Genomic DNA, 25,755 nt, shown 5'->3' on the forward strand with positions numbered 1-25,755 from the left:
CTTAATGAGGAAGAGGAACAATCACTGAATGGTTTTCCATTTATTCTTGGAATATAAAGAAAATTTATCACAAAATTTCTAGTAAGGTAGTTTAAGATCATGAAATAGATTTGAATTTTTAAAAATTTTCTGAGAAATGATTAATTTTCCATATTCTTGCATAAATGTATATTTGTATCCACATAATGCTCCACTTTGAATTCTTCTGTCAAAACATTGGAGCAATCTAAATTTTCTTCCCTTTTGAGAGTAAGATACAAGAGAAATTTTTGGATAAATAAAATAAGGTCAGAATTGTTAAGATTAATAATGTGGTTTATAATTCTCATTTCTAAGAGTTAATAAGATAAAAACCATCAAAGGCTGGTTTTTAAATATTTACTAGAATGGTTGAATTTTGTGTTGTAAAAAATATCAGTTGAATTCTTCGTTAGGTGCTGTTTCCAGAAAAGTTTTGGTGGGTTGAAGTGCTAACGTTACTAACTTATTTTGTATAACAAAGATATTCAAGCTTTTAGATTTAATTATTAAAGAATATGAAATAATTTGTTTATCTTATTTTCTCTATTCCTAATTAATAAATAAAAGTCACTTTTAAGCTTCAAATTTGCATGTTTTAAACTATTTTTATATACTTGGAAAGTGTCCAAATGGTTATCAGAGTTGCTTTTTTTTTCCCTGATTGCTATGGTAATAGGACTTTATATCTGTATTATATTTTACACATGTAGAAAGAGGGTTGGGTTGAGGGATCAGGTATACATAATTATTTAAAATTATAGCTGTTTTTATTAAGTATATTTAAAATTCACTTAGAGTTTATAATATTTGGTGCTGCTTCCTCTAATTATAAAAAAGGGAAAGAATTGAACAATGCAGGTTTAATTTTTCTTTTTGGTTTTTCTTAGCAATTGAAAGCATGTAGTGAAGAACAAGAAGACAGAGAATGTTTGAACCAAGCTATTACTGCTCTCATGAATCTCCAAGGTAGTATGGACCGAATTTATAAGCAGTATTCACCCCGACGCCGACCTGGGTAATTACAAACTGTTGAAAATTTAATGCTTTTGCATACTTCATTTACATCTGATGCCTGGTTTTCTCAAGAAGTGTTATTTATAGTGATAGTTGCAATCTTGAAAGTTATACTTTTACATTTTTCTTTTGGTCTTAAAATTGGCATTGTCATATTGTTAAGATATATGTAATGAAATTTTTAGAGACATTTTAAATAATATTTTGTATAATTTATATAAAAAGTTAGGATTATTTATAATTTTAATTCTTATGGCAAAAGGAACGAAATATAGAGCTTCTAGTACTTCCCTTTCATAGTAATGAAATTAAGGCATGTATCAGTTATTAGCAAAGTTAGTTGAAGAAAGTAAATGCTGTGTACAGAGTATAGTGTTTGGTTATTTAATGTTTTTGTCACTTGATTTGAGGTAGTTTACACTTAAAGCAATTAGGGTTGCTTAGCCATTGAATAAGCTAAATTGCTATCATATTTTGTTTTTAGGGATCCTGTTTGCCCTTTTTATAATCGCCAATTAAGAAGCAAGCATCTGGCTATTAAAAAAATGAATGAAATTCAGAAAAACATAGATGGATGGGAAGGCAAAGATATTGGACAGTGTTGTAATGAATTTATTATGGAAGGTCCATTGACAAGAATTGGTGCTAAACATGAACGGCATATTTTTCTCTTTGATGGCTTAATGATTAGCTGCAAACCCAATCATAGCCAGTCACGCCTTCCAGGTTACAGTAGTGCAGAATACAGATTAAAAGAAAAATTTGTCATGAGAAAAATACAAATATGTGATAAAGAAGATACTTGTGAGTACAAACATGCTTTTGAGTTAGTATCCAAAGATGAAAACAGTATAATATTTGCAGCTAAGTCCGCTGAAGAGAAAAACAATTGGATGGCAGCACTTATTTCTCTTCATTATCGTAGTACTCTAGATCGAATGCTAGATTCAGTATTATTGAAAGAAGAAAATGAACAACCATTGAGATTACCAAGTCCTGAAGTATATCGTTTTGTGGTAAAAGACTCTGAGGAAAACATTGTTTTTGAAGACAACTTGCAAAGTAGAAGTGGAATCCCCATTATTAAAGGAGGAACTGTGGTGAAATTAATTGAAAGGTTAACATATCATATGTATGCAGGTATGTGAAACTCATTGCAAGTGATTATCTAGGGCCAAGGATCTAAAAGCTTTTCAAGAATGTTCAAAAATGCTTGAGGCCTGGAAAAAAAAAAAATGGATTGCCTCTAAAATAAAAAGAATACTGCAGAATCAAAAGAAATAACTAAGTAAACATCTCTAAAATATAATATTGTTAACTTCATTATTAAATATTCATAAAAATTGTATATTCATGAATCTTGAATTTGAAAACAGTCCTCATTTATCAAGAAATACTACGATTGGCAGGAAGAGCCACAGTGGGAGGAGCCAAAATAAAAAGAAAAAGGAAGTAAGGCCTCCAAAATATGCTGAATAAATTGAACATGCAACCTGTTTTATGCTCTACCTTTTCAGATCCCAATTTTGTTCGTACTTTTCTTACTACATATCGTTCATTTTGTAAACCACAGGAATTGCTAAGCTTACTAATTGAACGGTAAGAAAAATATTTATTTCACTTATAATAACATTTTGTAAAAGGTTATCTGTTTTGGTACCTTGCAGAGTATTGGGTACCCAGTATGTATTCAAGTAGTTTTTGAACATAATTTATTTGGTATTAAAATAGTGCTATTTTTATTCTCTTTAAAACGTGTGCTTACTGAAATCCTTTTTTATAACAGAGGTCTTTTCAGATCTTAGAAATATTTATAGTAGTAGTCAGAAAGACCCAGTTTTAGAGAATAACCTATGTATCTTAATTTTTTTCCTGTACAATAAAAGAATACTTCCTTAAAAGAGAATTTTTCATTTTTCACTTTTAAAATGAACTTTTTACTATGGAAAATTTTAAAACATACATAAGAGTAAATAGAAAAAGATAATAACCTCATTTATCAGTCATCCAACTTCAGTAATAATCAACTCATGTGTCATCTGTTTCCTTAACTTCAACACTGTAACCTCTGGATTAGAGTTGGCCTTCCTTATCCAACGGTTCCTCATCCTTCTTCATAGCCATATCCGAGGGTATGAAGTAGAGTCCTGACTAAAGGACTCTACTAGCATCAGTGGATTTCAGTATCCACTGAGGTCCTGGACCCAACCCCCCATGGACACCAAGGGACAATTGTATTTTGAAGTAAATCCTAGACAGTGTATTTCATCTGTAAATATTTCTTTCTTTTCTTTTTTTTTTTTAACACCTACAGCACCTGGTATTTTTAGGTGGCCTCCTATCCAAGTACTAATCAGGTCCAACCCTGCTTAGCTTCCGAGATCAGACGAGATCCGGCACATTCAGGGTGGCGTGGTTGTAGACTCTTAAATGTTTCCATTTGTATTTCTAAAAGATACTTATTAAAAACATAATTACAACATTAGACATAAAAAATTAACATTTTCCTTTATTATGATTAATTTTTATAAGTTTTAGATTGAATTTTTCTTTTTTACTGAGTATATTAGTGGTACTTTAAATGCTTTATAGGTTAAAATATAGTATCTGGACTCCAAAATAAATTTTGTTTCACATTTAAAAACTTAATACCAGAATTTTATCTTGACCTCTATTAGTGTGTTGTTCTGTGACACTAAGTTTACCAGGCTGAGTCAGTGTAATGAGCTGAGAAGATTTACTTCGTTGTAGTTCCCTGTCCAAAATAAGGAAAGCACATGTAGTAGATTATATTATAGCTATATTTTCTATGATTGGGCAGTGTTTTTTTAACTTTGATTTTACATTATCCACTTAAGTATGTCCTTTAAATATTGTTTAAAATTCAGTTTGGGCCTTCTCTTTGGATTTATATTCTTTTATTTAAAGAAATTAATGTCTACTTTCTAAAAATATTAAGTATATATTATTAGATATGCCATGTTCTTTAAAGAGGTTATACTCCTTAAAGATTCTTTTCTTGGATCTTTTTCATTGACCTTTTTCTATATTATCAACATAGTGCTAGTTATTAAACTTTTTTTGATAAAAGTAAGAATATATAAAACCTTGGTACTTTGTAACTGAAGAGCAATTTTTTGTAATATGTAATGCTTTTAAGTGAAATTTATCAGTAATTATACTTTTCACATAAATGGTAGGAAAGAAGGTTATTTAGTTAAAAGATTTTTCCTGTATTTGAAATCCTTTTCATTTATGTATGAACAATGAAAAAATTTCTCTCATTTTGCTTTTTTTTTTTTAGATTTGAAATTCCAGAGCCAGAACCTACTGAAGCCGATAAATTGGCAGTAGAGAAAGGCGAGCAGCCAATTAGTGCAGACCTTAAAAGGTTTCGCAAGGAATACGTCCAACCAGTACAACTTAGGTTTGGCTTAAATGTTATTTTTTTATGTGCCATTCATTTTTCAGTATATAGTTAGCACAGAAGTTTTTACATCTTCATTCAGGTGTAGGTATTGTTATTAACCTCATAGCAATTAAATTAAACCTCCAAAGTTCTATGCGAAATTACTTTTAAATACTCTGAAAATTTTTAATTATTGAAATATAACTTGTTATTTGCATGAGATATCTCTGGCATGTGATATGTTGTGCTTATAGACCAGGATACCTGATGTAATCGTTTTGCTTATAGACCAGAATACCTAGTAAGTAAAAATCATAAAATTGTACATGAGTTTGCCTACTGTCAACCACCCCTCCCCTCTTTTTTTCCTTCATGTCTCATTGTTATCATTTAGTAATTTGGGGCTTTTTTACAGTTTATAATTTTTATGGAAGTTCTTTCCCCATTCTTCTCCCACAGAATATATAGATAGACATTCATTATTTTATCTAAAAAATCATTTTAGTAATTTTTAAAAATATTTGATAATAGCAGCTGCCAGTTGTTAGGTACTTACTGTGTGCCTAAATGCTTTATCTTTTTTATCTCATCCTCACAGTACAGTTACTGTCTCTGCTTTATATCAGAGGAAGTTGAAACTTAGCAGGATAAAGTAATTTGAGATAGGTCATATAAAGAAAGTGGTAGGACAGGATTTAAAACCATATCTGTCTGACTTCCTAATTCTATGATTTTTTTGTTTGTTTTTTTACCACTGAACATGGAAAATTAGAAGCTTCTTTGGTTATTAGCCTTTTTTACAGTCTGAGAACCAAAGTAATTATCTACCCCTTTCCATGGGAAAACTGACCTTTTATTAATTGTATAGGATCTAAATACTTTTTTTCCCTGTGAATGTTAAGGTTCCTTGATTACTGTTGGCCAATAAATTGCAACTTTGGAACTAGGTTTATTAATTATTTTCTAGGATAATTGCCACCAGTAAATACAGTTTTATAGGAATAATAAGTGTTCCCAACTATATGTATCTTATCCAAAACTTTCAGTATGTCATTCTTAGTATAAGAAGATGAAATTATTTACACATCAGCAATAAAGAAGTAATTAATTTTTTCTGCTAGCTGCAATGTATTTGTACTAATGCACACTTTAAGTTAATGCCCTTGACATGAGGTACAACATAAGATTGCTATATAGGGGCAGAATATAATCTCAGTTTTGTGCCATCTTTTTTCTTTTAGTGGTCATAATCACATTTTTAAAATTTATTTTTAAATTTTTTTCAATTACAGTCGACATACAATATTCTATTAGTTTTCAGGAGTACAGTGTAGTGATTAGACATGTATATTCTTCAAGTATTTATTTCTAAGCATTTTCTGTTTTGTCAGTTCTGTATTTGTATGGTAAATGGAGAAATAACAGCATATCATCTTTGCCACCATGATATTATGATTTTATTGAGGGAAAAGGATACATGAAACAGCTATGCATTATTCTACATTAAGTGTTTAAGTCGCTTAGAAAAATACATCACTGTAATATTTTAGCAATAGCTAAAATGAGGGTGGAGTAATTAGGGAAGGCATCTTGAGAGAGGTAAAATATGAGATTGTCTCTAAAGGATGTAGGATTTAGATAGGCAGAAGGATATTTATAGATATTCAGGGTTATGGGAAATAGTATGAACAAAAGCAAGAAGGCAGAAATGAGAATGGTACCCAGAGAAAATAGGTAAGGAAATCGAATCAAGAGGAATGAAGACATTGTATTGCAAAGAGTAATAGATGAGATTAACTGTATGGAATGGGGTGGTAAGATGACCTTGAAATCTAACCCGGATTGTTAAACATCCTGTAAGGATCAAAGGATTTTTAGCAATGATAGCATCCACAGTCACCCCCTTATCCATGGTTTTGTTTTCAGTGATTTCAGTTACCCATGGTCAATCATGGTCTGAAAATATTAAATGGAAAGTTCCAGAAATAAACAATTCATAAGTTTTCAATTGCAAACTGTTCTGAATAGCATGATGAAATCTTGTGCTGTCCTGCTCCATCCTGCTTGGAACGCGAATCACCCCTTTGTCCAGTGTATTTAGACTATATACCCTATCTGCCTGTTAGTCAGTAATCAGATCGACTTTCTTGGTATTGCAGTGCTTGTGTTCAAGGTTACTAAGGTCTATGATAAGAACGAATCTTCTATCTGTGAAATTGCCTAATTTAAAAATAAAACTTTATCATAAATAAGTCTGTATAGGAAAAGACATAGTATAGATAAAGTTTGGTACTATCCATGGTTTTAGGCATCCATTAGGTGGTCTTGAATCATTTCCCTTGTGGATAACAGGAGACTACTGTAGAGAATTTTATAATGATAGTAACTTTTTCAACATTGTATTACAAAATTTTAACATAAAGCAAAATTGAAAGAATTTTACAGTGAAAACCCATAAACCTACCACCTAGACCTACTGTTAATGTTTTACTATACTTACTGTATCACATAGCTATTTACCATTCTTCTTTTGGTCCATTAATATAATTTTGGGAATGTATATTGAAGTACGTTTCTCCTTAAATATTTCAACTTGTATATCATTAATGGTATTTGTTTATTGTCCTTTTGTTCTAAAATGTGTGTACACATGTGACACATATATATCTTAAGTGTACTTTGAATTTTAACAGATACACACATCTCTATAGTCTAAACTTTTTTCAAGATATAAAATGTTATCATTACCCCAGAAAGTTCCCTTATGCCTGTTCTAGTCAGTTTTTGTTCTCATTGCCCAAAGCAGTATTCATTTTCCTACGTAGATTAATTTTACCATTTTGAGAATTCCATTCAAATGGATTCTTACATTATATATACTTTTGTCTGACTTTCACTGAACATGCTTTTGAGCATGTTGTTATTTATATCAGTAATTCTATTTTATTACTAAGGTGGTATTCTATTATATGAATATACCACAGTTTAGTAACTTTCCCACTGAAGGACACCTGGGTTCTTTTCAGTTTTCGATTATCATGAACTTCATTTTACAGGTTTTTTGTGAATGTATTTTTTATATGGTATCTTGGGTAAATAACTCGGTGGAATGGCAGGGTTGTAGGGTAGGTGTATATTTAATTTTTAAAAAACTGCCAAATCTTTTCCCAAAGTGATCTTATTGTATTTCACTCTCACCAGCAGTGTATAAGAATTCCAGTTGCTCCATATCCTCATTAAAATTTAATGATGTCAGCTTTTATACTTTAGCCACACTGGTGGGGTATAGTAGTATTTCTCTGTGAATACAGAAAATACAGAAAATTTGTATTTTCTGATGACTAATGATGTTGAGAACTTTTCATTGTCTCTTATTGGCTATTTATATTTATTTTGTGAAGAATCTATTTCAGATTTTCAGCCTATTTTTTGAGTTGTTGGTCTTTTTATTATTGACTTGTATATTTAGTAAGAATGGATGCCAGTCTTTTGTCAGATAAATGTTTTGCAAATGTATTCTCCCAGTCTGTGGCTTGCCTATTACTTTTCTTAATGTCTTTTGACAAGCAGAAGTTTTTAAGTTTGATGAAATCTAATTATAAAATTTTTTTCTCTTATATGATAATTTTATTTATTTTTTAATTAAGTTTATTGAGGTAACATTGGTTAATAAAATTATATAATTTTCAAGTGTACATTATAATTTAACATCTGTATATTCTATTGTGTGTTTACCACCCAAAGTCCAGTGTCCTTCATTACATGACAATTTTAAATTACACTGGATGCCGTAGTAACTAGGAAGGAGAGGAAATGGAAGCAGTTATTTGACTTGACCTAGTCTAAACTAGAAGTTAACAGTTTTGTGATCTCTTGAAATGTTCTCTAAGCCATCGAGCTAACTAGGCACATGTGACTAAGGTGGTTTTAATATAGATAGCATGACAAAGACTGGGAATTTAAAGAATTTTCTTAGTCTGAGAGAAAAACTATTTTCTCCATTAAGGAGAAGAAAGCTAACCTAGAAATAGTCACTCATTGAAATAATGAAGGAAATAATGCTAATCTAATTAATTTACAGTATGTATAAATCTGGTGGAGAGTGGAACAATATATTTGTAAAGATCGATTAAATTTCTCCTTGCAAGTTATATGTAATATTTTTGTGGTGCTGCAAAACAAAATAGTTCTCTATCAGAAATATTTTTGTCTTTTGAAATAAAATAAGAGAATGTGGACATACTTGTAAATTACATAGAAATTTGATGATAACATTTGAATTTAGAACCAAATACATTAAATCTTAGTTGGTTTTCTGTTAAATGTGAAAAATATATTAAAATTTTTCTCTTAAAAAAATTCTTTTTAATGTAAGCATTTAAAAATAGCTTTTATACAGTATAGAGTATGAATTTTGTACATATAAATAAAGAAAAGTACTTTTCCTAAACAGAAATAGGTAATTAAGTACAGGAACTACAATATTTATGCTTATAAATTTTTTTGAAAGTGTAAATTTTAAATAATAAAGTCTTCATATCATTGAAGCACTTAAAAGATTAAATACAAATTACAGATTCTTTGAGTATTATAATGGCCTTTGTATATAAAGCTTTCACTATGGCATTAGAGAAATAAAAGATGTAAAATTGAATGCTTTGATTTCATTAAACTGTGTTTTTTTTTCCATTTTATCAGAATCTTAAATGTTTTTCGGCACTGGGTTGAACACCATTTTTATGACTTTGAAAGAGATTTGGAGTTGCTTGAAAGACTAGAATCCTTCATTTCAAGTGTAAGAGGTATATTATTTAAAGGTTTGATTGAATCTTATGTCACACATGAGCTTATTTTTAAATTCGTGTAACTTAAGAAGCTAAACTATTTTTCATTTTTAAAAAGGTATAATAACATTTGGAATTATTTTTATAGACTGTAAGGAGTGCAGATATGTTTAGAGCCACCTGATGTCTTAGAACGTTGCCTTTTCAAGTTTTTTAAGGAGGACCCTTCTTTTAAAGATGTCCAAAGTCTTCAACTTTATCTCATGTCAAGGTTGCCATTGCTTCGTCTAATTAAATATTTGTATAATTTTACCTGTTTCCTTATTCTCCTTAATCTTATTCTTTGGTTTTGAACAGTTAACAGCTTTTAAATAATATTTGCTTCCCTTGGAAAAGTTTTTGGTATATTTTTGGCACTTGAAAGATAGGAGTTTCCTACCTGAAGTTTCAGAACACAGCCCATGAACTAAAACTAGGCCATGAATGTTTGAACAAATGTATGTGTCATCAAATGTATATTACTGAATCAAGAACATTTATGATTTATCTAATAGTATAAGGCATTAATTAAGAATACCATAACTAAGCCCAGCTTATTTCATCTCATACTTGTTCGTTAAGGGGAATTTTACTTAAAACAGAGAATGTGATTCCTTTATTTCAGTGTTTAAGGTACGTAAAGTGTGCTTTAAAATTGTTTATAGCACTAAGTTAATTTTTAAACAGGGACACTAGATTATATGTGACCCAAGAAGCTTCTAAAATACATACACATATTAAAATAAAACAATTATTATGTTAATGTCTATAGTTAATGTCTAAAGACCTTTCCTATATATGTTATACCTCAGGATAATCAAGTAGTTGATGGGTAAAAGTTTCTTTTTATAGAAGTATTGCAACTAATAAGTGAATGAGTGATAGAATATTACCATTTCTCAACTCCTAGTAACATCACAAAAAGAGAAGTAACTGGATATTATATGCTTCCTGTTAGAAATAGTCTCGCAGATATTCATTAAAAAAAAAAAAATTGATCCTGAATCAGATCAAGTCCCTATGTGTCTGATTTACAGAAAATACAGGGACAGTGAAACATGGCAATGACATCACAGGGATGGGATTGGTAAGATTCAGACTTGGGAAACACCACAGAGTAAATGGTTCAATTTCAAAACATAAATTGCAAGCAAAATGAGAGATAAAGAGGGAACCCATAGATTAAAGGGGACTTGAAATATAAGTGTATAGATCTCATATAAATCCTATTTCAAACAAACCAACTGTAAGAAAACATTTATGAAGCAATCAGGGAAGTTTGAACACTAGATATTTGATGATATTAAGAAGTTTTTTTATGTGTGATAATGATATTGTTATTTTAAAAATCTTTAACTTTTAAATACATAAATATGGATGAAATGATATATTTGTTTTGAAATAACATGAGGATTGGAGGGAGGGCATGAGTTGGGGTTAGATGAAACAAGAAGATGCTGCTGAGTTGATAGTGTTGAAGCTGGGTGAAGATTAAAGATGAGATGAAGTTTTGTAGTTAGGTTTATTAAATAAAAGGCATTTTTTCTTCAGGGAAAGCCATGAAGAAATGGGTAGAATCAATTGCTAAGATCATCAAGAGGAAGAAACAAGCTCAGGCAAATGGAATAAGCCACAATATTACCTTTGAAAGTCCACCTCCACCAATTGAATGGCATATCAGCAGACCAGGACAGTTTGAAACATTTGATCTCATGACACTTCATCCAATAGAAATTGCACGTCAACTGACACTTTTGGAATCTGATCTTTACAGGTAGACAATTAACATTAACTTGATGCTCTGTTTTCAAGAACCTTGAACATACCTCTCTTTTCAGAATATTTAGCAAATTATTCATGAGTGCTTAAAATACTTCATCTATTCTTGTGAGGATGGTGGAAATTTCATAGCACAGTTTTTAACTACAGTCTGTTCTGCAGATGAAAATCTTAAAATGTATTACTAGTTAGTCCTAGATTTGATACTAGCAATCTTTCACAAGAGCAGAGGCAGAGAGAAGATTAATGCAGTGAAGTAGCAACCACTTTCAAGGCAGTCACCAGTCTCCTACTCCCAATACTTTTTTCTCAGATTGCTTTATTGAGTCGTTTGAGCTAAGTCAGTCAGTATGGATGCTGGGCTCTTGGCAGCTAAATAAAGAGAATATTGAGTGAGACAAGCTTTCTTCTTTTTTCTTTTTTTTTAAGATTCGACATAATCAAAATTTTATTTGGGATTTTGATTGGGTTATGTTTGTTAGGCAAATGAATAACACAATTCTTAGAAGAATAACAATTTAACTTCTTTTAAGGAGTCTCAAATACTTTAGCTCTTTGAAGTCATTATTAACTTTAAAGAAAAGCTATTTCTGAAATAGTGTGGTGAAAAACGATACTGAAAACTTACAAAACATTAACTTTCATTTATAAGGCTAATTGGAAATGTGATTGGCTATTTATTTTAATCCGTATTGCAACATCAGTCTGTATATATAAAGCATTCCTGCCATTAGCTATATCCACACAGATCACCCATTCATAACCTAACATTTTAGTTTCACTGGAAGTGTCATTCTCTGCTCCAAATCAGTATCTTTCATGGTCATATTCTGAATCTTGTCATCACCCCAAATCATTCTTATTCCAAAATTACTAATTCAAGCATCTCATTCCTTCCTAACCACAGTCTTCTCTTCTTTCAGCTTGCTTGAGCAACTTTCTTTTATCAATTTTTAAAAAAACTATCTTTTCCCAGTGCATTAACACCTTTTTGTCCCCTCCTCCCTCCTAATTTAAGCTTTCATTTTTCATTTACAACCCAGGCTCCTTTGAAGAGTACAGGCATTGCAGGTAACACTACCTCTCAATCCCACCCCCCAAGTTATATTGGTTAGCAGCTTTTTTTTTTTTTACAGAGATTACACAGAGAAAGGTAAGAATATGTAGCTTAATGCTAATGGAGAGTGTAGGAATGCACTAGAGATAGAACTTTGCCTTCTGTAGAATTGGGCCCCTGGTTTGCCCTGGTTATACTGTTTAGAATTTAGCACACATATCAGATTGTCAGCATCTGATTCAGAGTGTCAGATTATATTTTAAGTATTTTTGAATTTAGGTGGTTTTTGTTTATATTGTGGAATTTGTGATAGGTAGGAATGAGAAGACTTGTTACTTGAGATAACAAAACAAGTAATACTGAATCAAGTTTTTCTTCATAGAGTGACTGTTCCATGAATGAATATCAGAAAAAGCACTTAGCTCTATGTGGATGGCTTTCAGAACATAGACGTACCTTTGTTAAGTGATATGTATATTATGGAAGACATGTAACATACATAAAACATTGACACTATAAACTAAATTTCTGGTGAAATAATAGAACCATTTTAAGACTTAATTTCAAAAACTGTTAGCATGTACCCAAATTTACTGATTAAAAACATGTTTTAAAGAATTAATAACCAAGTCTTTAGGACATTGATGGAAATGCCCTGGTTAATTTTTCAAATTAGGTAATCCTAATTGACTGTATACAGTGATTTAATCTGCTCTTTTGTTCGACTTTTTATTAAATATTTCAAATATTTCAAAATGTAGAAAATAATACGAGGGCTTATGAACAACAAAAGCATTACAAATAAAATTGAAATCTTTTGCATAATTCTCCCTAATCCCATTCTTCTTTCGCTCAAGGAATAATGACTATCCTATATTTGGTGTCTACTATTCTTTATTTGTCTTTATAATTTATATACTTACAAACATTCATAAACAACAGATAGCATTGTTTTGTACATTTTAAAACAGTTTATACTTATGTATCATTCTGCATCTTGTTTTTTACTTAAATTGTTCCTAGCGTTTGTTCAAGTTGGTGAATATAGCTCTAGTTTGCTTGTTTTAATTGCTTTGTGGTTTTTCAGTGTATGAATACTCCATAATTTATCCAGTCTCTTGATGATGAGCCTCTAGGTTGTTTGAGATTTTCACTGCTTTGCAAACAATGCTTTACTGAACATTCCTATAAATGTTTTCTTATAACCTGTTGTATCTAGAGTATATACCTATATATAGAATTGCTGGGTGATCTAGTCTATATATCTTCAGTATTATGAGACATTGACAAATTGCTTTATGAAGTAGTCATATCAGCTTTACGTGCAAATCAGTATTGAGAGATTTTCTTCACATTTTTACTCATTTGGTATCAGACTTTTTGTTAGTCGGACAGAAATAAAATGGGATTTCATTGTGGTTTAATGTTCTTTTCCCTGAGTAAGAAATAAAGTATTTTTTTATATATATTTGTGGCTAGGCGGGTCTATTCCTCTGGGAATTACCTCCTCTTATGTTTGTCCATTTATCTTTTAGGTTAATTGTCTTTTTTCTTACTTTTAGGAGACTATTAAAGTTTTAGGAGACTATTAAATAATTTTGATACTAATCCTCTATAAGTTAAGTTGCATTAATTTTTGGTTCCACAGGAAAGTACAACCTTCTGAACTTGTAGGAAGTGTATGGACCAAAGAAGATAAAGAAATAAATTCTCCAAATTTATTAAAAATGATTCGCCACACTACAAATCTTACGCTCTGGTTTGAAAAGTAAGTTTTTACTTATTCTGCCTTATCCTAACCCCCCCACCCAAGGTGTGTGATCGATTTTTATTTATTTATCTATTTATTTGTTTATTTGTTTATTTATTTATTTATTTATTTTTATGGTGACATTGGTTAGCTAAATCCAATAAGTTTTAGCTGTACACTTTAACAGTAAGGCATATATGTATTTACACTGTGTGTTCACCTCCCATAGTTAGATTTCTTTCTGTAACCACATATTTGACCTCCTTTACCCCATCCACCTCCCCCCCCCATCTTATTCTTAATAGTCATAATATTAAGTCATATATGAGGTAAAATCTTGGCTGGAAATGTTTCTTTTCTACATGAAGTGAAGAAATTGGTTTCTAAGGCATGAATTTTTTTTTTCTTTTTTTTTTTGTTTAGGTGCATTGTGGAAGCAGAAAATTTTGAGGAACGAGTGGCAGTACTGAGTAGAATTATAGAAATTCTGCAAGTTTTTCAAGATTTGAATAATTTCAATGGTGTATTGGAGATAGTCAGTGCAGTAAATTCAGTGTCAGTATACAGACTAGACCATACCTTTGAGGTAAGTTTTGGGCTTACATATTTCATCATTTTGGGGGAAGAAAAGAGATTCCTCTCCCACCAATCTTGAGTATATTCACCTTATTTCCATAAATATAGTAATATCAAGATATTAGAAAATCCATCAGTATACTCTAAAAAGCCCAGGATTCATAAAAGAATATGGGACTTACAACCTTGTTTAATATGCTTAACTAAAATGTAATGAAGTTCCAAATGGATTTTTTCAATGGCACATTGATTGTTTCAAATAAATGACAAAGGATTTTAAATATTAAATATAAAAATTACTTTAATTACCTTTAGTATACAAAGAAAGAGTAACATGGAGAGAACCATTTATACACCATTTATAAATTTGTTTTTTTAATTATAAAGTAGTATATGTTTAATGTTTATTATAGAAAGTTCAGAAGATACAGAAAGTGTAGAAGGATATTTCACATTTTTTAATAATAAAATTGAGGTCACATTAGACATAGATTTTTGTGGTCTGTACCTTTTTATCATAAACATTTCTTTATTAGCTTATCTTAAAAACAAATTTTTAATGGCTGCATGATTTTCTATCCCATAGACAAACCATAATTTATTTCATACTCTATTGTGGGACAGTTATTTCTGATTTTTTCTGTGATAAATAATTTAATATGGAACATTCATATAAAGAAATCTTTGTAAGAATTTGATTATTTCCCTAGAATAAATTTCTAGAGGTGGAATACCTAGGTCAGAGTATTTGTACATTTTAAGACTTTTGATACTAATGCCAAGATGGTCTCTACTGTGATATGATAAATCCTCCTAGGTATTACTTTATTAAAAACTTATTATAAATTTATGGGCCAGAAAAAAACTCATTTTATATAATTTATATATTTTTAAAAATGACTAGTGACGTCAAATATTTTTAAATGTATTTATTGGCCATTTTAATTTCTTTAAAATTTATCTGTTCATATCCTCTTTCTATTTGGGCGTTTGTATTTTATTGATTTTTATGAACTTTTATATATTAAATATATTAACACTTATATATTGCCCATACAGTCTCTAGGTTCTATTTGTCTTTATCTGCTTTTTAATTTAAAAAAATTATATAATGTTTTTATATATGGATGGTTTATCATTGTTATTTCAACATATCAATCTCTTTATATATGAATTTGTCCTTTGCTTTTGTACCTAGAAAATCTTTTTTTAATGCCTAAGGATAAAATGTTAGAGATGTAGCCATGCAAATATATTGCCTTTGGCAATGTGAATTATAGTCTTTCTGGAAAGTAATCTGGCTATGTATGTTAAAATTAAAATATACATACTGTTGGATCCAGAAATAAAAGTACCAGACTATAAAGTTAATGTACAAAGATGTAATTTCTATGGCATTAATTGCAGTAGCAGAAAACCGGAAACAACCTGTATGTTCATCAATAGAAGAATGACCGAATACATTATCCTACACCTTTTTTCATTTGCTAGTGTAGAATATTGTTCAGCTACAGAAAAGAAGTGAATAAGGATCTATGTATATTGACTTGGAAGAATATTTGATATTTTAGGGGGAAGTTATTTAAAAAATGTCAGAATAAGGAGCATAATGCGATATAACAAAACAAACAACATGTAAGTGAAGTTGCATGAGCATTGAAAAGAGTGTGGGAGGATACCTGCTTTTTTCTTAACATTGGTTCTTCTAGTGGGTTGTGATTAAAAGGAAGTGGAGAGTAAACTGCTTTCCTGGATGTCATTTTCTATTTAGGTGTTTGCATTTTATTGATTTGTATGAACTTTTTATATATTAAAGATATTAACAAATATTGCCAAATATTAGTTTAATATTTAATCATTTCAATTCTGATTTTGAAAACTAAAGTAGTGCATTCATTTTGAGAAGTTAAGCTTTAGTTTTTTAAAATATTGAGTACAGAACAATATTTATTAAAATATGTATAAGGTATAAAGAATAAAAATGCAAAGAACACCTATATATCTGGCATCCAGTTTGAGAACTTCCAATCTCATCTCCTTTCTTGCCAGCTACCATTCTTAACTTTGCGCTTACCATTCTCTTATTTTTTTTCTGTAGTTTTACTGTTTGTATCTCAAAACAATATATTGTTTCATTTGTGTATTTCTTAATTATATCTGAATATAATTCTTTCAAGACTTTTTTCATTCAGTATTAGATTCCTAAAATTCATATATACTGTTTTTTTGTAGCTATAGTTTATTCTTTTTCATAGGTGTATCATAGTATAGGAATAAATTTACCAAAATTATTTTATTCATTAGTTAATGGTCATTTGGATTGGTTCCAGAGTGGGGTTATTGTCAGTAATATTGCCATGAACATTTTCTGCATATATCCTGATACAGATATGCACAAATTTCTCTAAGTTATATATGTAGAAATATAATTACTGATGATAGGATATGGATATCTTTAGCTTTACTAGATAATGCTAAATGGTTTTTCCAAGTAAATGTACCAGTTTATACTCCTACCAGAAATATATGGGTTCTAGCTGTCCCACATACACATCAATACTTGATATTGTCAGTTCTTTTAATTTTTTCAGTCTTGCGGTTTTGATTTATAATTCTCTGATTTCTAATGAGTTTGAACCTATTTTTAAATGTTTATTCATTCTTTGTATTTCTCATTGTGGAAATTTTTTGACTTATTTTCATTGAGTTTTTCTTATGAATTTAGTTTTCATATACTAGATTTTAATTCTTTGTCAGTTATGTATGTTATAAATACCTTTTTCCAGATTTAAGCTTCCTTTTCACCTTTTTTATGATATCGTTTAATGAACAAAAGTTGTTAATGTAGTTGAATTTACTTACTTTGTAATTTGTGCTTTTTAGTGTCTTATTTAACAGATCCTCCTCTATTATCTTAATGCTTTGTCTTTCACATTAAGTCCTTAATCCAGCTGGAAATTAGTTAACTATGGTATGAGGTTAGAGTTTAGTTTCATTTTTTTGTTCCATATGGCTAGCCAGTTGCTCCCATTCATTTACCGAAAGTCCATCCTTTCTCTATTGATTTTTAGTGCCAGCTGTGTCATAAATTGAGTGTCCATAAATATGTGAATCTGTTTCTGGTGTCTCTATTCTGTTCCTTTGAAGTATTTGGTTGTTTCTATGCCAGTGCCACGTGTCTAAATTACCATAACTTTTATATGCCAGTTTTTTATAAAGTATAGTAGGACAAGTTCTCACCAATCTTGTTCTTTTTCAAGAGTGACTGTTCTGGATCCATGGCTCTTCTATGTAAATTTTAGAATCAGTTTAAATTTCATTTTTTTTAAGTCGAGATTTTGATAGGAATTGCATTAGCTATATAAATCAATTAGTAAAGAGCTGACATTTTTATAATAATGAGTCTTCCCCACCATAACATGAACACGATATATCTTTCCATTTATTTATTTATTTAATAAAGTTTTATGGTTTCCTTGATGGAGATCTCACAGATCCGGTTAGATTTGTATTAGAATATTTTTAAAATCTTTATTAACGATATCTAGAAATGCAGTCAATTTTTGCCTTTTGGCTTTGTTCCAGTATTATTGCTAAATTATCTCTTTAACACTCTATATGTAGATTTATTGGTTTCTTCACAATCATTTCTTAGACCTTTATTTTTGTCTATGCTAGTTAGGGCTTTTGTATAATACTGAATAAAAGTTACAATGTCGTCACCTTTGCTCTTCCTTAAGTTAAAGGAAATGCATTTGAATGGTTCTCAATTACGTACAATGTTTGCTATGGGTGTGTGTGTGGGTGTGAGTCAATTTAAAAATAACATAATTAATTTTTAATAAGAAAATGTAATAATGAGATATAAAAGGAATGACTCTGCTTACTTGACTTATTAAATTTTTGTTCAGTTCTCTCTCATAGCCTCCTCCTTACCAAAACTTTACCTTAGCCCCAGAAGACCTTTCAGTGGAAAATATTTGAATAATAAGGGATTATCTTTCTCTCCTTAAACTGTATATAACTTTAAACTCTGGGTTAATCAGAATTATAACTAATTGGTTCTGAGAAAGAATTTTTTAATTGCTTAATCCTCTGGTTTATATTGGAAAAAAATAGATTTTTAAATTTTGTATTTATAGATATGAGGGGAACCATTTCAGGCAAGCATAGTAAGAAAAACAACTTCTCTCTTAATATAAAAATTTGTTATTCAAATATTTGAAATTTTATAAAATTTAAAGCTCTACATACATAAAATGATTGAATTATGCAAAACAACTTGTACTCAATTTATGTATTTAAAAGGCATTGCAGGAAAGAAAAAGGAGAATTTTGGATGAAGCTGTGGAATTGAGTCAAGACCACTTTAAAAAATACCTAGTAAAACTTAAGTCAATCAATCCACCTTGTGTGCCTTTTTTTGGTAAGTTACTAAATATGGGTTTATATTTTGGGGGAGAGTGTGCTATAGCCAAAAGAGACCATCCTTTAGAGGCAGTTTATCCTGATTTTATATCTGAGAGCCATTTACTTTTATTAGCTGTCTATGTTGATAAGTAAAACTTAAACTCTTTATTTCTTTACCTGTAAAATGAAGATTATGATAATTACCTGATAAAGTTGTAAGGAGCTCTGTGGGGTCTCTTCTATAAAAGCACATCGAATTCATGAGGACTCCACCCTCATGACTTAAGCACCTCCCAAAGGCTCCACCTCCTAGTACTATCACATAGGATGTTAAGATTTCCATATATGAATTTTGAACATTCAAACCATAGCATACACATATGCATACCCGGTTGTGATAAAAATGTTTCCAGACACTTCCAAATATCCTTGGGGGACAGAATTGCCCCCAGTCAAGAGCTACTGATTTAAATGAATCAGTAATTATGCATGAAAAAGGAACTAAAAACTTTCTTACTGTTCCAGAGTGAGGAATAATTCTTTTTCAACCTAAATTATGAGCTTTGGGAAAACAGAGAATTAGTTTATAAATATGTAGTCTGATTAACCAGAATTGGCTAAAAGTTAATTTATCGATCAGTAATCATTTAAGATCATTGGCATTAAATATTTATAACCAAATAGCAAAGTGATTAGAATAGATTTACAATTCAGACTTTGGGAATGAATCCTCCCTTTTATTTTAGGCTATTAGTCTAAGAAATGACAAATTAAGCTCTTTCAAAACTCTTTATTTTAAATGTTTCCGTGTTAAAAAAAATTCTTAATACATTATTTGTTAAGTATATCAGAGACTTAACATCTTAAGAGTAGAATTGCTAGATTATAAGATGTCTTTCAATTTTACTTGTTTTCTCAATGGTTAAGTAACCAACTTTATAACTTTTCTTCAAATACTTTTTTGCTAGGAATATATTTAACAAATATTCTGAAGACTGAAGAAGGGAATAATGATTTTTTAAAAAAGAAAGGGAAAGACTTAATCAATTTCAGTAAGAGGAGGAAAGTGGCTGAAATTACTGGAGAAATTCAGCAGTATCAGAATCAACCTTATTGTTTACGGATAGAACCAGAAATGAGGGTAAATATTTTTTTTTGCTCATCTTTAAAAGAGAACATGTTAAATCTCTGCTGTCTCTAAGAAATATCATAACCACACATTATGCCCTTTATTTTTCTATGAAAATAACATAATTAGTTAATAGTAAATAGAAATGGTAAATAGATATTCAGCACTAACAACCTGAAGTTATTAATATTATTAGATACTTTCTCTTGAAAGCATTGCTTCTTTGTATAACTGGTTCAGGTAACACATTGAAAAAATGAATGACAAAATGGAATAAAAGAAGTTTTCTGATGTCCACGCAGTAAAAAGAAAATTTTCTACTAGTACTATCATTGATTGGTAGCCATTTTAGATATTTTACATGTGTCGCTATGACATTATGTAATCTCTTCATAAGAAAACTGGGTTTAAATAGGGGAAGGGCCTTGTAGAATGGTATGTATATATGTATTACAAAAATGACTTTTTTAACATTCTATCAATTGATGTTCTATTTTGAGTAATTCATAATATTGATTCTGTGGTACTGTAAGATGTAAAATACCTTTTAAATTAGAGTAAATTATTATATTTATATTAAACGAATTTTATTGTATTATAGTTATTTGAAATCCAGAACATAAAATAACTTGATCAGAATAAGTTCACCTGTAACATTAAAAATTGCTGAACTTTTAGATGTAGTCTGCAGGTTGGGCATGTTGAGTAAAAATGGTCACCATCACTCCTGCCTTCCAAAATTATAAGATTGTAACCATTCTTTGTTCCTAGTTCAGCACAGAGTACTCTAAAATCCTAAAAAAAAGGCTGACCTTAAAGTATACCGTTATGAAAATGTAGACAGATACCTGCACTAAAGAAAATAGTGTTTAAAATATTTTTGTAATTGAGTGTGACTTTAAAAAAAAAAAAAGAAAATAGTGATAAGCTACTGTTGCATTCCATTCTCTCACAATTGAGCCAACCCTCTGTGACGTGAAGTTTAATAGGGCTAAGGATATATGTTCTTAAACCCAGGTAAGAGTTCAAAATACATTTTCCTACATCATACTTGATTGTACTTGAATAGTACTTGAAGCATTTATATCTCAGTAACTGCTAATAGGTTTTTTATGATCCCGTCTTGACTTCCTACTATCCTTTAAAGCAATCTTTTGGGGATAGGGAGTGGGGAGGTACAGAGAATGCTTTCTTTATGATTGAGTCAAAGTAAGTTTCAAATGTAGACAGAGTAGCTATTCACTTTTCAAACCATAGTTAGCCAAGCTAAATTGTATTAAAAAGTAAAGCAAAAGAAGAGAAAACCAAGAATACTTCTGTTAAAACTTTTATAAAAGTCTTTAAATTACTGTTGGTTCATATGATTTAACATAGTTAAATTGTTTCAGTATTGTTAAAGGAGTATAATTTTCTTGAAATTGGCAGAATGCCTGAAAAAATGGAAGAATTTTATACTAGAAATTCTATAGCTCATTTTGCCAATCGCCAAAGCCAAAACCCAGGATTTGTTTTTGTACATGCTTTTAAACCACTTCAAAATTACATAAAGATAAATTTAGTAATTTTCTTCTAAGGAATATTTCTAAGGAAATCATCAGAAATGTATAAGAATTTGTGTACAAGGAGTTAATAATAATTATTATAATAGCAAAAACAGCACCTATATGGAGATTGGTGAAATAAATTTTGGAACATCCATCTGATGAAATGATAGAGTTAAAATTTGTATCTTGTAAAGTAAACCACATGGAGAAAAAATTGAGCATAAACTTTAAAAAGGTTAAAAACTATGGTGCGATCCCAGTTTTGCAGAAAATATGTAATATATGTATCTATGCATCTATTCACACACACAATTAAAACTTGGAAGGATGTTCGAATAGTGAAATGTTAACAGTGAGATCTTTGGTTAGTGAGATTACTATTTTTTCTTTTTTTTACTTTACTAAATCATTTAAATTTTCTACCTAAAAACTTAAATTTAAGCCTAGAATATATTTTTGATAAAGACAAAAAGTTTATTTTCCTAGAGGCTAGCACAGATTAGTTTATGTTTATAATTATTCTTGAAATTACTTTTGAATAGACCTTAATCCAATTTATCTCTACTTTTTTTTTGATTATCAAAGTTTCCTTTTGGATCATAACTATAATTCTGTCGTAAACACTTGATAGCTTAGTGGTGATGATAATTTTGTTGTTATAATGAGTAAGAATAATATTAATTGAGAGATACTGAGCTATTAATATGGTAATAAATAAAAATCTGCTCATTTTAGAACTTTGAGACTAGAATATATAACTTCCATAGAAATTATACAGTTTTACTAGAAAATAGAAAGATTGGAATTAGCAATCCTTGCGGAGTTTTCAGACATTATGATCTCTTAATTTGTTGATTTTATTAAACTGATGAAATAAATGTTTTAATAAGAGCTAAAACATGTGCTATGGATATTTAATTCTAGCGATTCTTTGAAAATCTTAACCCCATGGGAAGTGCTTCTGAAAAAGAGTTTACAGATTATTTGTTCAACAAGTCACTAGAAATTGAACCCCGAAACTGCAAACAGCCACCTCGATTTGTAAGTTCATTACAATTTTGGAAAAATTGTTTTTTAAAACAGTATTAACAGCCTATTTCTATTAAATATTGTAATTTGCTCAAATAGCTGTTTTTAAGTGTTTTGCAGTACTATACTATTTCTAAAATTACATGTACTGTGGGGGAAAATGTTAGTCTTTTGATAAAATCTGATTTATCCTTTACTTTAGTACCACTTACTTATCTATACACTTTTGACCCTTCCTAGTAAAAGGGGAAAAAAGCTGTGAGAAAGTGAGAACCACAGTAATTTTACAAACATAAAAACTGAGGCTCAAAGGATTTAAATAACTTTTCAAGGCTGCATAGCTAGTTATTGACGCAGTTGAGATTTTAACTCAAGTTATCTGAATCTGAGTTCATGTTTTTTTCATTAGGTTACTGCTATGAGAATTTTAAAAAGGTGGGAAGAGATTGAGGTGGGAGACATGATAGCAGTTTTATCCAAAGACTTTAAAGTGCCATTGTAGAGGTTGGTCATTTACTATTAGGAAGAAAAAAGCAGAGTCTTTTTTTTTTTCCTGACTCATCTGGCATAATATGTTGTATATATTATATCCACAGTAAATATTTGTAAAATTGATATTGATGACTTGAAGAACTTTAGGTTCAAGTGTTTTGAAGGCAAAAAGTTGTTCACATAGATTTTTTTTTTTTAAATTAAGTTTTTTGGGGTAACACTGGTTAATACAATTATATAATTTTCAGGTTTACATTATAATTTGACATTTGTATATTCTATTGTGTGTTTACCACCCAAAGTCCAGTTTCCTTCAGCTACCATATATTTGATCCCCTTTATCCACTTCACCATCCCCCTATACCCCTATATTTGACCCCCTTTACCCCATTGACCTCTCCCCTCCATCACCCCCTACCCTCTGGTAACCACTAGTCTATAGTCCATATTCATGAGTCTCTGTATGTCCTGTTCCTTAGTTGCTTTTAGGTTTATATCCCACATGTAAGTGTTATTATACGATTTTCAGCTTTTTCTGTCTGGCTTATTTGCTTAGCATGATTATCTCGAGGTCCATCCATGTTGTCTCAAATGGCAGTATTTCATCTCTTCTTATGGCTGAGTAATATTCCATTGTATATATGTACCACAGCTTCTTTAGCCAGTCATCTATCATAGGACATTTTGGTTTCTTCCATGTCCTGGCTACCATGAATAATGCTCCTATGAACATCGGTGTGCAAATATCTTTTCTGATATAGGTTTTCAAGTCTTTGGGATAAATACCCAGTAGAGGGCTTGCTGGATCATATGATAGATCAATTCTTAGTATGTGGTTGATTCTTGAGAATGTTCCGTGTGCACTAGAGAAGAATGTATAAGTAGCTGTTTTGGGATGGAGGCTCTGTACATGTCAATTATGTCCAGTTGGTCTAATGTGTCATTTAGGGATGTTATTTCCTTATTAATTTTCTGTTTGGATGATCTGTCCATCTCTGACCATGGGGTATTTAGGTCCCCTACTACAATAGTGTTTTGGTCTGTTTCTCCCTTTAGTTCTGTCAATAATTGCTTTATATATTTCGAGGCTCCTTGATTGGGAGCATAGATGTTAATAAGTGTTATGTTTTCTTGGTGCATGATTCCCTTTATCATTATGAAGTGTCCCTCAGTATCTCTCTTTACCTTTTTTATTTTGAAGTCTATTTTGTTTGATATTAGTACTGCTACTCATGCATTTCTCTAAATGCCATTTGCTTGAAATATCATTTTCCACTCTCTCACTTTGAATCTGGATTTGTCTTTGGAGCTGAGATGTGTCTCCTGGAGGCAGCATATGGTTGGGTTTTATTTTTTGATCCATTCTGCCACTCTGCCTTTTTATTGATGAGTTCAGTCCATTTATATTTAGAGTGATTATTAAAAATGAGGTCTTATAGCCATTTTATCTTTTGCTTTCTGGTAGCTCAGTGTTTCCATTGCTTTCTTGTCCTTGTGTTTCTGTTTTCTTTATTTTGGTTGGCTTTTGTGGGTTTTCCCTTTGGTTCTTCTTGTTTTATGTTATATACTTCAGTTCTGAAGTGTATCTTTGGTGTGTGGTTACCAGTACAAATATGTAAAGGATAGTTATACACACACACACACACACACACACACACACACACACACAGTCATCCATTGTCTTCTGCACATGACTTATCTCCACTCCCCTTTGCGGATTTGGATCTTTGAATCCTCCCTTTTTTAGTCATTGTCATCTCAATTTGTCCCTATGTATGCAGAACATTCATTGCTATCTTGCTATAGCAATTCTCTTATTATTATTTAAGCTTATAATGCCCTGTTCTTAGTAAGGATGGTACTCCTCTGCTTCTATTTCCTGATAGTCACTTTACTCCTAAGTATGTATTTTTTTGGGGGGGGTCATTTTGTTTTAGGTGAGCTGACCCCTTTCAGTATTTCCCGTAGTGCAGGCCTTGTAGTGGGGAATTCCCTCAATTTTTGTATGTCTGAAAAGGTCTTAATTTCTTCTTCATATCTAAAGGAGAGCTTACCTGGATACATTATCCTAGGCTGGCAGTTCATTTCACTTAATAGTTTAAATATTTGATTCTATTCCTTTCTGGCTTGTAAGGTCACACTGAGAAGTCTGACAATAATCTAATGGGTTTTCCTTTATAAGTTACTGTTTTCTTCTCCCTGGCTGCCCTGAGAATTCTGTCTTTGTTGTTGATTTTTGATAACTTTAATACAGTGTGTCTTGATGAAGGCCTTTTTTTGGGTCGAAAAAATTGGGTGGTCTGTTGACTTCTTGAATTCCAAGCTCCAGCTCATTTTTTAGATTTGGAAAATTCTTGTCAACTATTTGTCTGAAAATGCTTTGTAGTCCCTGCTCCTTTTCCTTGCCTTTGATAGTGCCCATTATTCTTATGTTATCTCTCCCGATGGTATCAACTAGTTCTTGTATTACTCTTTCATTATTTTTCATTCTTCGGTTTCTTTCTTCTTCCTTCTGGTTCATTTCTAGATTTTTGTCTTTGATATCACGGACCCTTTCCTCCATTTGGTCAACTCTATTTCTCAAGCTTGCTATTTCATTTTTCAACTCTTGCAGTGTGTTCTTCATCTCTAGAAGTTCTGTTTGGTTCTTTTCGAGGGTTTCAGTCTCCTTGCTCTGCTCATCTAGTTGTTTTTTCAATTCCTATGGTATGACTCGTTTTTT

At 30.6% G+C, this 25,755-nt stretch overlaps 1 protein-coding gene and 1 pseudogene across 1 annotated transcript in view; one reads left to right on the forward strand and one right to left on the reverse strand.

Moving 5' to 3' along the window:
* Window positions 1–25,755, forward strand: part of SOS2 (SOS Ras/Rho guanine nucleotide exchange factor 2) — a 73,381-nt gene that overhangs the window by 39,190 nt on the left and 8,436 nt on the right. Inside the window, exons 9-19 of the mRNA XM_011385723.2 lie at window positions 909–1,036; window positions 1,520–2,175; window positions 2,553–2,634; window positions 4,340–4,462; window positions 9,143–9,246; window positions 10,819–11,041; window positions 13,752–13,871; window positions 14,277–14,439; window positions 18,738–18,855; window positions 19,808–19,980; window positions 22,437–22,553. Of these exons, the coding sequence (XP_011384025.1) occupies window positions 909–1,036; window positions 1,520–2,175; window positions 2,553–2,634; window positions 4,340–4,462; window positions 9,143–9,246; window positions 10,819–11,041; window positions 13,752–13,871; window positions 14,277–14,439; window positions 18,738–18,855; window positions 19,808–19,980; window positions 22,437–22,553 (2,007 nt within the window). The remainder of the gene's footprint in view (window positions 1–908; window positions 1,037–1,519; window positions 2,176–2,552; window positions 2,635–4,339; window positions 4,463–9,142; window positions 9,247–10,818; window positions 11,042–13,751; window positions 13,872–14,276; window positions 14,440–18,737; window positions 18,856–19,807; window positions 19,981–22,436; window positions 22,554–25,755) is intronic.
* Window positions 3,341–3,459, reverse strand: LOC111735876 (annotated as a pseudogene).

Source organism: Pteropus vampyrus, unplaced genomic scaffold (assembly GCF_000151845.1).
Source record: "Pteropus vampyrus isolate Shadow unplaced genomic scaffold, Pvam_2.0 Scaffold15, whole genome shotgun sequence".
Classification (NCBI taxonomy): Eukaryota; Metazoa; Chordata; class Mammalia; order Chiroptera; family Pteropodidae; genus Pteropus; species Pteropus vampyrus.